The following is a 13,314-nucleotide window of genomic DNA, read 5'->3' as shown; positions in this document are numbered from 1 at the left end:
CATTATGAAGACAACTACAAGTTCTGCTCTAACTTGGGCATATTATTTTATTTGCTCTCATTTCAAACACTGATTCCAATGATGTTCGAAACAAGGGATGATAGGAAGCAAGCCCAGCCCCATAAAGTCTTTGCACGTTCAATTCCACTGACCCAGCTTTTTAACTTAGCATTTGTACATGTTATCGATTTTTGGCTCAGTTAGTGTTCATAGGTCAGAGATTGATTTAAAATATGACAATGGCCAAATAAATTGTTATCAACGATTGCTACTGTCAAATATTAGTTTACCATTTTTTTAAAAAAACACTCACTATAAAAAAGATTCTGAAATATCAATGCTGAAATTCTGTTTACTTTTGTATTTTCATAAATATGGATAATGAGAATTAACTCATTTCCTATTATACAACTAATAAAATAATTTAAAATTTGATAATTAGGAAAAAATATTACAGAAAGCTCACTTAAATAGTTCTAGGTACTTACTTCCAACAATAGTCTTGTGATTAAAAATCTTACTCCAAATTCCACCTTCTACATTGTCTTTCACTCCGAATTCATAAACTGTGTCAGGCTTTAGATTTTCCACAATTGTTTCAGTGGCCGGACAGAGTTGAAAAATCCATTTCTTTTCCTTATCCTTTTCTCTATAGCGAATTGTATAAAATCTGTTGAATAACCAAAATATGCTATAAAACCACAGGGAGATTCAGAATGTACTTCCAGTTTCTTAATACACCATAGACTCCCACCTACTCTCAAGATTTCACATTGGCTTCTGTTTAGATTTTTTTTAATTTTCAGAGAACATAAAAACAGTTTCTCCGTGCGTGCTTAAGTTTTTAATTTCTAATTGCAAGTTAGGGGACTAGGTAACAGCACAGTCATGGTCTAACAGAATTCCAGATCTCTCAATTCTATTATCTGATACTTTCCAAATTGAAAGTTGGAAAACACTAGACATTCATTTTTTTTCTAATTATGCATAGAGAAGAACATAGGCATATTTTTATAAATATTTAATATTATAATTTCATAACTGTATGGGTTTAAGCCCATGGAAGGTACATTAGAGGTAATATCGTTTAACACCATAGAAGGCACATTAGAGGTAATACCGTTCAATTTTGTAAGAGAGGAACCTGATGCACTCTAATGCATCCAGGACTTTATTTCAAGGGTGAAATTTTCTTACTATTAAAAAAGGCATCAACACCAATAGTCAGGCTGAGAGTACAATGAGAAAAATCGAACAATGCAAATTCAAGATCACTGTTACATATTTGCTTAGGCCTTCATAATATTCAGACATATATATCACAAGGTACTGATAATCCTCACTATTTTTTTTGCACATGGTAGGTTTTATATATATTATCTCATGGTAGGTTTATATATATTATCTTTAACACATGGTAGGTTTTATATATATTATCTCATTTAATTGTCACAAAAACATCTTAAGTGGTAGAAATCATTAATCCTACTTTACAAATGTGAAAACCATGTTTCAGAAAGATCTCTTAACTCGCCCAATGTCATCCAGCTAGTGATTTTTACTAGTGGCAGAACCAGAAAAAGCAGGAAAAACTCCTCTGGCTCTGCTCTAAACAGTCTCACAAAGTGGGGAAGCAGGTCAGGAAAGGAAATTGCATTGCTACTGGATACAGCAATGAGAATGAATGAACTAGGGCTACGTGTATCAATACGGCTAAATTTTACAAACAAAATATTGAATGAAAATAGCAAAATGATGCATGTAGTTTCACACCATTTGCACAAAGATTAAAACACTCACACAAAATATGTTACCGTATATCATTCCTGGCAGTGTAAAGGGACAAGAAATACTGGAAGGATACAACATTTATGGTAGTGCTTTGGCTCCCAGTGAGCAAGTAGGGAAATACATGAGACTAGAGATGGGGCCAACTGATAAACTTTATTTGCTTTTTATTCTTAAATAAACATTTTAAGTAAATAGAATAAAATAAAATAATAATTGTCATGTACTAACAATGGAAACATACATGCTTGTTATACTATTTTAGACTCTTTTTTTTACATTCTAAATTTTCTCTCAAAAATTTAGTACCTCTCCCCCACTCCTCACCCTAAGATTCAGGTCAATTGCTTTTATTTAGAGCCCTAAAATCCCTCATTTACTCATGCTAAAAATGTTTATCGTGTCCTCTTTAAGTGCCAGGCACAAGCTCTTGATACAAAAAAAACCCACCCAGAATCTTTGGAAACAAGGGCCAGGACTGGCTACACAATTTGTGGAGTTCACAGCAAAATGAAAACATGGAGCCCCTTATTCAAAAATGATTAAGACTTTTAAGACGGTGACAACAGAGCATTAAACCAAGCATGGGCCCTTCTAAGTGGGGAACCTGTGTGACCGTACTGGTTGCACGCCCATGAAGTCAGCAAGGGGGTTATAGTTTCTTAAGTACAGAAAAGGGATGTATTCGTACATTCAGCCTACTTTCTTACTAGTCACAAATTACTGAAATGTTCGAAATCATTCATTAGCTTGCGTCTTCCTCGTAAAAGCAGCTCTCTGGGCTCCATACTCCATTCCAAAGTCACGAAAAACAGAACGAGTGAAGGAGGCTGTTCCAGCCAGAACATTAACTGCTACTGGGAACAAATGTTACAGAATACGAATGCTCTGTGTCCCGTGAGTTGAACCATCAACAGTAGTTTATGAAACACATTTGTTGACAAGTACGTCGAACAGAATTTCTGTCGTTTTTCCCGTGCCCTGGCTATTACAGGACTTCAGGGAAGTGCAGAGAAACTAAAATCAGACCAGATGGGCCTCCAGAGTTATGTGTCTCTAGTTTGGATACATTTCTGAAGTCCTGAACTGCTTGCATGATCTGGTAGGGGTGTGGGGCAATGCTAACAGAACTACCAGAGGCCAGATTCCAGGATTCCCAGGAAGTTTGATTTTATATCCTCTTCCTAGGAATGAGACAGACATGTTCTAAGACTTTGTTGAAAAAAATCTAGCCTGTAAATTTTTTTCTATTTTGATCACAAAGCTTTCTAACTAACCTCTCTTGTACCAACTTGGTCAGGAAAAATAAAAGTACAGGCAGCTAGGCCTTCTCCTCGGCTTCAGTTAGGTTACCCTCACCAACATTGGCTTAATTGATACTTGTATAATATAGGCAAGTTCTAAATTTTTAAAAGAGACAGTAAGCAAGGCTACTTAGCTATAAAGTGGTGAAGTCTATTTTCTTGATTTTAAAGCAAAATATAGGCCTTATGATGATAATACTGTACAACCTAGCACAGAGTATGTACTCCATATATGTTGTGGAACAAATAGAATGGATACTTAGGTGCTCATAGGGTCATTCTAAAATTATAGTTGCTCTAAATGGCCAATGACTCGATCACCAAAATATTCTGATTTAAGCCATTAGGTCTACAATTATATTTTGCAATATGTTGTTGCATAAGAGTTCATTTACCAAACCTCAGCATTCTTATAGAATCAATGCAAATGGAAGGAGAGTTCAATAAATGTCTACATGGTACATTTGCAGAGGGCTTAGGATTTTTAAATGTATTTCCATGTATCCACACAATAAATTCTGAAATGAGCACAGCAAGAATTATTATAGAAGAGAGAGGCCAAGAAGTGCCTAAAGCCTGAGAATCAGTGACAGAACCAGGCAAATGGCTGTTTTCTGACTCATAAGCTAATACCTTCTGTGTTGCATTGGACTATCTACTGCAGGGCTCAGCAAAAGGAGATGCAAAAACAAGGTAAAATGACCCAGAATGGAAGAGAAGTAAAAGGAATCAGAAGTTCTTTTAGCATTACTTAAGGCTTTCACATAATCACAGACTTCCCAATATTGTCTGAGGACATCCAGGATCAAATGTTGATTGCACTTTTTTTCTGTGGTTAATTAAATTTGGACACAAATGCATAGAGAGGCAACAAGTCTACTAAAGACGGAGGTAACAGCCAGTGAATGTCATCAGAGCAGACCTCTGCAAAGCCTGACTAGCAATTTGGATTTTAGAAACAAGGATATCTCACATCCTAATTAAGTGGTAAGCAACTGTTGAGGGCAGTGTTTGGTTCAACTGGTGATATTCTGTGCTTGGGTCTCCCCAAGAGTCTCAAAACTGACAATAATCGTTATTATAACTTAAAAAATACCATAGCTGCTCCAAATGTAATGGAGAAGGCAGATAGTGGCTTGGCGTGGATATCTGCCAGCTGCAAACTAGTAGCATGCCCTCAGGAGGGTCTCTTTGCCCACTTATATATCAAATTTCTACTTTGAAAAAGAGGGGTTGGATTAGACAATCTTTGAATCCTTTCTGTTTCTAAAATTTTATTCTAGCTACAAATTAGACATTCTATTCTAATAAAATACAGAGGCATAACACAGGCTAGAAACCCTAGAGGCAGAAATCCCATAAATAAAATTTATGATGTAAATGGCATTGAATTCTGCCAAGTGGAGAAATTGAATAGTGTCAATAAATTTAGTCCTTTCACAAACTAGCCTGGACTGATGCACACGGTTGGCCAGCTGTGGGACTTTCTATACTTTTTTCAGCAATTCTTTTATTTCTATGTGATTAATTACTATATTTCCTAGAACATCTATTCCACACATCACACATTTTTTTTGCTCTCTTCACATCAAAGGACACTTCCTGACGCCCCCCGTTGTCAATATCCTTGCTTCTTGCCTTGCTGAGACTGTGACTGCTGATATAAAATCTGCCCTCACTCCCTTCCTCTCAAAGTCTCTCTCTCCCCCTTCACTCTCTCCTTGCCCCTCTCCAATTCCAGGGTTCTCCCTTCTTCTAAAAAATAAGTGTCTTGGTAATTTTATTCCATTTTCTTATTCCACCTACTCTGCATCCTTTCTCTTGATTCTTCAAGGACCTTTCTCTGAGTCAAAAAGTTGTTGAACTATTTCCCACTATATCAAAGCAAAACTAAAACTAATACTTCTTATTCCTGCCATTACCTTTTAACACAAGATTTCTCAAAATTAATCTACTTTCTTCTGTTTTCTTACCACTCATAATGCCTAAATCTCTTTGCAGTCTGGTGTCTGACCTGTTAGTACAGTAAAACATCATGGTCAAATCCAATGATTTAATCATCTGTGAACTTCATAACTACTTTAAAATCTACTCATCTTTTCCAAATCTGTTCCTATTCCCGTTGTCTTCACATTCCTTCTCCCTGTGTCCAATCAGTTTTCAAGTCCAGTTATATTTCTCTGAGTGATACCTCTTGCACTTGTCTTGCCTCTACTACTAAGTAACACTTAAAGGCCCAGTTTGGGTTCTTACTATCTCTGGACTCTTAGAATAATTTTCAAACTGGTAAACCATTTCCAAAATCTTTTTAATCACTCACTGCTGGCCTGTTTAAGCTCAAGAGAAAGAAGTTTCTAGTGATTTTAGCGCTATCTAAAATGGAACAGCGTGCCTGAAGTGGCAATTATCACATAAAATAACTAGTATCAAAACTAACAAGACTAGCAGCAAACTCAGTATCATTTCTTTTTTTTCTTTTAAACATCTTTATGGGAGTATAACTGCTTTACAATACCACATTACTTTCTGCTGTATAACAAATTAAATCAGCTATACGTATACATATATCCCCATATCCCTTCCCGCTTGCGTCTCCCTCCCAACCTCCCTATCCCACCCCTCTACGTGGTCACAAAGCACCGAGCTGATCTCCCTGTGCTATGCGGCTTCTTCCCACTAGCTATCAATTTTACATTTGGTAGTGTATATATGTCCATGCCACTCTCTCACTTCGTCCCAGCTTACCCTTCCCCCTCCCTGTGTCCTCAAATCCATTCGCTACATCTGCATCTTTATTCCTGTCCTGCCCCTAGGTTCTTCAGAACCACTTTTTTTTTAGATTCCATATATATGGTTTAGGATACGGTATTTGTTTTTCTCTGACTTACTTCACTCTGTATGACAGTCTCTAGGTCCATATACCTCACTACAAATAACTCAATTTCGTTTCTTTTTATGGCTGAGTAATATTCCATTGTATATATGTGCCACATCTTCTTTATCCATTCATCTGCTGATGGATGCTTAGATTGCTTCCATGTCCTGGCTATTGTAAATAGAGCTGCAGTGAACATTGTGGTACATGACTCTTTTTGAATTATGCTTTTCTCAGGGTTAACATCACTCTTTTTGAATTACGGTTTTCTCAGGGTATGTGTCCAGGAGTGGGACTGCTGGGTCGTATGGTAGCTCTATTTTTAGATTTTTAAGGAACCTCCATACTGTTCTCCATGGTGGCTGTATCAATTTACATCCCCACCAACAATGCAAGAGGGTTCCCATTTCTCCACACCCTCTCCAGCTTTTATTGTTTGTAGACTTTTTGATGATGTCCATTCTGACTGCTGTAAGGTGATACCTCATTGTAGTTTTGATTTTCATTTCACTAACGACTAGTGATGTTGAGCATTCTTTCATGTGTTGTTGGCAGCCTGTATATCTTCTTTGGAGGACTGTCTATATAGGTCTTCTGCCCATTTTTTGATTGGGGTTTTATTTTTGATATTGAGCTGCATGAGCTGCTTGTATAATTTGGAGGTTAATCCTTTGTCAGTTCCTTCATTTGCAAATATTTTCTCCCATTTTGACGGTTGTCTTTTCGTCTCGTTTATGGTTTCCTTTGCTGTGCAAAAGCTTTTAAGTTTCATTAGGTCCCAGTTGTTTATTTTTGTTTTTATTTCCCTATCTCTAGGAGGTGGGTCAAAAAGGATATTGCTGTGATTTATGTCATAGAGTGTTCTGCCTATGTTTTCCTCTAAGAGTTTTATAGTGTCTGGCCTTCCATTTAGGTCTTCAATCCATTTTGATTTTATTTTTGTGTATGGTGTTAGGGAGTGTTCTAACTTCATTCTTTTACATGTAGCTGTCCAGTTTTCCCACACCACTTACTGAAGAGGCTGTCTTTTCTCCATTGTATATTCTTGCCTCCTTTATAAAAGATAAGGTGACTGTATGTGTGTGGGTTTATCTCTGAGCTTTCTATCCTGTTCCACTGATCTATATTTGTTTTTGTGCTAGTTCCATCCTGTCTTGATTACTGTAGCTTTGTAGTATCGTCTGAAGTCTGGGAGCCTGATTACTCCAGCTCCGTTTTTCTTTCTCGAGATTGCTTTGGCTATTTGGGGTCTTTTGTGTTTCCATATGAAATGTGCAATTTTTTGTTCTAGTTCTGTGAAAAATGCCATTGGTAGTTTGATAGGGATTTCATTGAATCTGTAGATTGCTTTGGGTAGGAGAGTCATTTTCACAATGCTGATTCTTCCAATCCAAGTACATGGTATATCTCTCCATCTGTTCATATCATTTTTAATTTCTTTCATCAGTGTTTTATAGTTTCCTGCATACAGGTCTTTTTTCTCCTTGGTAGGTTTATTCCTAAGTAATAAACCTACCAAGTGTTTGGTAGGAGTGGGAGTGTTTCCTTAATTTCTCTTCCAGATTTTTCATCATTACTGTATAGGAATGCAAGAGATTTCTGTGCATTAATTTTGTATCCTGCTACTCTACCAAATTCATTTTCTGGTAGCATCTTTAAGACTCTCTATGTATAGTATCATGTCATCTGCAAACAGTGACAGTTTTACCTCTTCTTTCTGATTTGGATTCCTTTTGTTTCTTTTTATTCTCTGATTGCTGTGGCTAAAACTTCCAAAACTATGTTGAATAATAGTGGTGAGAGTAGGCAACCTTGTCTTGCTCCTGATCTGAGTGGAAATGGTTTCAGATTTTTACCACTGAGAATGATGTTGGCTGTGGGTTTGTCATATATGCCCTTTATTATGTTGAGAGTTCCCTCTAAGCCCACTTTCTGAAGGGTTTTTATCATCAATCGGTGCTGAATTTTGTCAAAAGCTTTTTCTGCATATATTGAGATGATCATATGGTTTTTATTCTTCAATTTGTTAATATGGTGTATCACATTGATTGATTTGCGTATATTGAAGAATCCTTGCATTCCTGGGATAAACTCCACTTGATCATGGTGTATGATCTTTTTAATGGCCGTTGAATTCTGTTTGCTAGTATTTTGTTGAGGATTTTTGCATCCATGTTCATCAGTGATATTGGCCTGTAGTTTTCTTTCTTTCTGACATCATTGTCTGGTTTCGGTGTCAGGTTGATGGTGGTCTTGTAAAATGAGTTTGGACATATTCCTCCCTCTGCTGTATTTTGGGAGAATTTGAGAAAGATAGCTGTTACCTCTTCTCTAAATGTTTGATAGAATTTGCCTGTGAAGCCATTTGGTCTGGGGCTTTTGTTTGTTGGAAGATTTTAAATCACAATTTCAATCTCAGGGCTTGTGATTGGTCTGTTTACACTTTCTATTTCTTCCTGGTTAAGTCTTGGAAGGTTGTGCTTTTTAAGAATTTGTCCATTTCTTCCAGGTTGTCCATTTTATTAGCATATAGTTGCTTGTAGTAATCTCTCATGATCCTTTGTATTTCTGCAGTGTCACTTGTTAATTCTCCTTTTTCATTTCTAATTCTGTTGAGTCTTCTCCCTTTTTTCTTGATGAATCTGGCTAATGGTTTATCAATTTTGTTTATCTTCTCAAAGAACCAGCTTTTAGTTTTACTGATCTTTGCTATCGTTTCCTTCATTTCTTTTTCATTTATTTCTGATCTGATCTTTATGATTTCTTTCCTTCTGCTAACTTTGGGTATTTTTGTTCTTCTTTCTCTAGTTGCTTTAGGTGTAAAGTAAGGTTGTTTATTGGAGATGTTTCTTGTTTCTTGAGGTAGGGTTGCATTGCTATAAACTTCCCTCTTAGAACCGCTTTTGCTGCATCCCATACGTTTTGGGTAGTCGTGTTTTCATTGTCATTTGTTTCTAGATATTTTCGATTTCCTCTTTGATTTCTTCAGTGATCTCTTGCTTATTAAGTAGTGTATTGTATAGCCTCCATGTGTTTGTATTTTTTAGTTTTCCTGTAATTGATATCTAGTCTTATAGAGTTGTGGTCATAAAAGACACTCGATACGATTTCAATTTTCTTAAATTTACCAAGGCTTGATTTGTTACCCAAGATATGATCTATCCTGGAGAAGATTCCATGAGCACTTGAGAAGAAAGTGTATTCTGTTGTTTTGGGATGGAATGTCCTATAAATATCAATTAAGTCCATCTTGTTTAATGTGTCATTTAAAGCTTGTGTTTCCTTATTTTCATTTTGGATGATCTGTCCATTAGTGAAAGTGGGGTGTTAAAGTCCCCTACTATTATTGTGTTACTGTCAATTTCCCCTTTTATGGCTGATAACATGTGCCTTGTGTACTGAAGTGCTCCTACACTGGGTGCATAAATATTTACAATTGTTATATCTTCTTCTTTGGTGATCCCTTGATCATTATGTAGTGCCCTTCTTTTTCTCTTGTAATAGTTTTTATTTTAGTCCATTTTGTGTGATATGAGAATTGCTACTCCCACTTTCTTGTGATTTCCATTTGCATGGAGTATCTTTTTCCATCCCCTCACTTTCAGTCTTATGTGTCCCTAGGTCTGAAGTGGGTCTCTTGTAGACAGCATATATACAGGTCTTGTTTTTGTATCCATTCAGCCAGTCTGTCATTTGGTTGGAGCACTTAATCCATTTACATTTAAGGTAATTATCAATATGTATGTTCCTATTACCATTTTCTTAATTGTTTTGGGTTTGTTATTGTGGGTCTTTTCCTTCTCTTGTGTTTCCTCTCTAGAGAAGTTCCTTTAGGGTTTGTTGTAAAGCTGGTTTGGTGATGCTGAGTTCTCTTAACTTTTGCTTATCTCTAAAGGTTTTAATTTCTCCATCAAATCTGAATGAGTTCCTTGCTGGGTAGAGTAATCTTGCTTGTAGGTTTTTCCCTTTCATCACTTTAAATATGTCCTGCCACACTCTTCTCCTTGCAGAGTTTCTGCTGAAAGATCAGCTGTTAACCTTACGGGGATTCCCTTGTATGTTAATTGTTGATTTTCCCTTGCTGCTTTCAATATTTTTTCTTTGTATTTAATTTTTGACAGTGTGATTAATATGTGTCTTGGCGTGTTTCTCCTTGGATTTATCCTGTATGGGACTCTCTGCACTTCCTGGACCTGACTATTTCCTTTCCCATATTAGGGAAGTTTTCAACTATGATCTCTTCAAATATTTTCTTAGTCCCTTTCTCTTTCTCTTCTTCTTCTGGGACCCCTACAATTCGAATGTTGGTGCATTTAATGTTGTCCCAGAGGTCTCTGAGACTGTCTTCAATTGTTTTCATTCTTTTTTCTTTATTCTTCTCTGTGATAGTTTTTTCTACCATTTTATCTTCCAGGTCACTTATCCGTTCTTCTGCCTCAGTTATTCTGCTATTGATTCCTTCTAGAGGATTTTTAATTTCATTTATTGTGGTGTTCATCATTGTTTGTCTGTTCTTTAGTTCTTCTAAGTCCTTGTTAAATGTTTCTTGTATTTTCTGCATTCTATTTCCAAGACTTTGGATCATTTTTACTATCATTACTCTGAATTCTTTTTCAGGTAGACTGCCTATTTCCTCTTCATTTGTTTGGTCTGGGGTTTTTTACCTTGCTCCTTCATCTGCTATGGTTTCTCTGTCTTCTCATTTTGCTTAACTTATTGCATTTGAGGTCTCCTTTTCACAGGCTGTAGGTTTGTAGTTCCTGTTGTTTTTGCTGTCTACCCCCCGTGGGTAAGGTTAGTTCAGTGGGTTGTGTAAGCTTCCTGGTGGAGGGGACTGGTGCCTGTGTTCTGGTGGATGAGAGCTGGATCTTGTCTTTCTGGTGGGCAGGACCATGTCCGGTGATGTGTTTTGCAGTGTCTGTGAACTTATTATGATTTTAGGCAGGCTCTCTGCTAATGGGTGGGGTTGTGTTTCTGTCTTGCTAGTTGTTTGGCATGGGTTGTCCAGTACTGGAGCTTGCTGGTCGTTGAGTGGGGCTAGGTCTTAGCATTGACGTGGAGACCTCTGGGAGATTTCTCACTGACTGGTATTACCTGGGGCCAGTAGGTCTCTGGTGGACCAATGTCCTGAACTTGGCTCTCCCACCTCAGCGACTCAGGCCTGACACTTGGTCGGAGCACCAAGACACTGTCAGCCACACGGCTCTATGACTCTGTCCAGTGTAGTTTTTGCTTTGATAATTCTTATCCACATGGAAAATGAAATACATCCCACAGGATTCGACTGGAGGTGTCACTCGCGCAAGTCACAGGTCTCAAGTGATGCACTTTGGCAGGAGTATCACGCAAATGATGCTGTGTTCTTCCTGTTGCATCCTATCGGGGGGTGCACAATTTCAATTTGTTGCATTCCTGGTGATGTTAACTTTGTTTATTTGATTCATTTGATGAAGATGGTCTCTGCCATATTTCCTAGTACTCAGAATCTAAGATCCAGTTGCTAAGTGGGTTCCTTGCTTTGGGATGTTGCAGTCCCTCTCAGTGGATAAACCTGAGATGATGGTGGCTTGGACGAGGGTGGCAGAGGTGGTAAGAAGTGGGGGATTCTGGGGAATTCCCTGATGGTCCTGTGGTTAAAACTCTAAGCTTGCAGTCCCGAGGGTGCAGGTTTGATCCCTGGCCAGGTAACTGGAGGCTCTTGGGAAGAACCTGCTTCTTAACTCATTAAGGTTGTTGGCAGAATCCAGTTTCTTCTGGCTATGGCTCCAAGGTCCTGTTTCCTGGCTGGCTGGGAGCTCGGAGCTGCTCTCTGTTCCTACAGGCTGCCTGGACTTCTTTTTGTGTGCCCCCAAACTCCTCACGCCTCAGTATCATTTCTTGAGTATTCATTGCATGCCAGTGAACATACTCACATTTTACATGTGTCATCTCATTTAATTCTGACAACACTATGAGATATTACTGTTATTACTCCCATTTTACAGATGAGAAAATCAAGGCTTAAAGCATTTAAGTAACCTGTCCAAGGTCACTCAGCTAACAGAGCAGAAGTCTGAACTTAGGTCAGTCTGACCAGAATTTATACCCCGAGCAATCATGCTATGTACCATCCCTGGAGATACTCACTGTGACTGACGTCTGTTTGCGAGATGTTTCAGAGGAGGTTCAAGGGCTGAATAGACTAGTTAGATGATTTTTAAAGCTAGTTTTGGACATTCTACTTGCCTATTCATTCATGCATTTGTTGAGAACTACTGTTGTAAAGTGTGATGCTATATTATATGTGTGATGAAAGACAAGTAAGACGCTGGGCATAAATTTAAAAATGAGCTCACAGAATAGGGAAAGAGGCAGGTGTACATTTGCATATGACTAAAGAAGGCAGGATGAAAAGCAAAGCACCTGAGGGTGGCTGGGCATGGCACCCTGAAGCCTGAATTTGTAAAAAGGCTACCTTGTAAACCCCACCTCGGTGGTAGATTTAGAGCAGGAAATCCTACCCAGATCCAGGGAAAGCAGAGTAGGCCAGATTTAAACCCCATGTCAGGAGGATGACTCAAAGATTCCTTGAGATAGATTCTTGGAGAGAATCTATAACCTTTTTTTTTAACCAGCCAGTGGGAACCTGGGGAAGATTCTTCAACAGAATCAACAGGCAAATAAAGTTGAGCAGTAATGAAGGAAGTTAGATTTATCAGCAGTGGAATAATCAGAGAAAAACTGGAGGGAGGAATCTCACTTTGCTGTAGTCCAGATATGAGATAACAAAGGAGTGAACCATGGAAGGAATAGAATGAAGGGGAAAAAAGAAACAGATCAAAGTTAAATTGATGAGACTAGACTCCTTATGGGATATGGGTGACAAGGGAAGTGTAAATAAAAATCAAAACTCAATTTTCAAGCTTGAGAAGAGGGAAGTTAAAGAGATGGAAAAGGAGGTTTTTTTAGTAGTATAGACAACATTGATTTAGTTTGAGTTTGAGGTGCTGAACACTGTCACCTGGTCATCCTAATGAAAATATTCCACAGACAACTAAAAATACACTCTTAGAACTTTGGAATTGGGTCAAGGTCAGAGGTTTAGCATTGGAAGTCATTTACATCTTTATACCACTCCTGCTATTGCTTGTAGAACAGCAACGTCAGAAATTCCTGGGAGGTTTTAGAAATGCACTATCTCAGGTTATTCCTAAGGACTGTGGAATCAGAACCCACATTTTAACAATATCTCCCACATGATTTGCAAGTACGTCAAAGTTCAATATCTCCCACATGGTTTGCAAGTATGTCAAACTTTGAGAATCACTGTTCTATATAGAGGTGATAAAGACATGGCTTATAGCTGAG

At 37.9% G+C, this 13,314-nt stretch overlaps 1 protein-coding gene across 19 annotated transcripts in view; it reads right to left on the bottom strand.

Moving 5' to 3' along the window:
* Positions 1-13,314, bottom strand: part of ABI3BP (ABI family member 3 binding protein) — a 262,442-nt gene that overhangs the window by 147,481 nt on the left and 101,647 nt on the right. For all 19 annotated transcript variants that reach the window (XM_067739084.1, XM_067739065.1, XM_067739077.1 and 16 more), the window contains exon 5: positions 489-670. In XM_067739084.1, coding sequence (XP_067595185.1) covers positions 489-670 — 182 coding nt within the window. The remainder of the gene's footprint in view (positions 1-488; positions 671-13,314) is intronic.

Source organism: Pseudorca crassidens, chromosome 5 (genome assembly GCF_039906515.1).
Source record: "Pseudorca crassidens isolate mPseCra1 chromosome 5, mPseCra1.hap1, whole genome shotgun sequence".
Classification (NCBI taxonomy): Eukaryota; Metazoa; Chordata; class Mammalia; order Artiodactyla; family Delphinidae; genus Pseudorca; species Pseudorca crassidens.
Note: the sequence above shows the minus strand (reverse complement) of the source record. Positions and strands in the feature narration are given on the sequence as shown.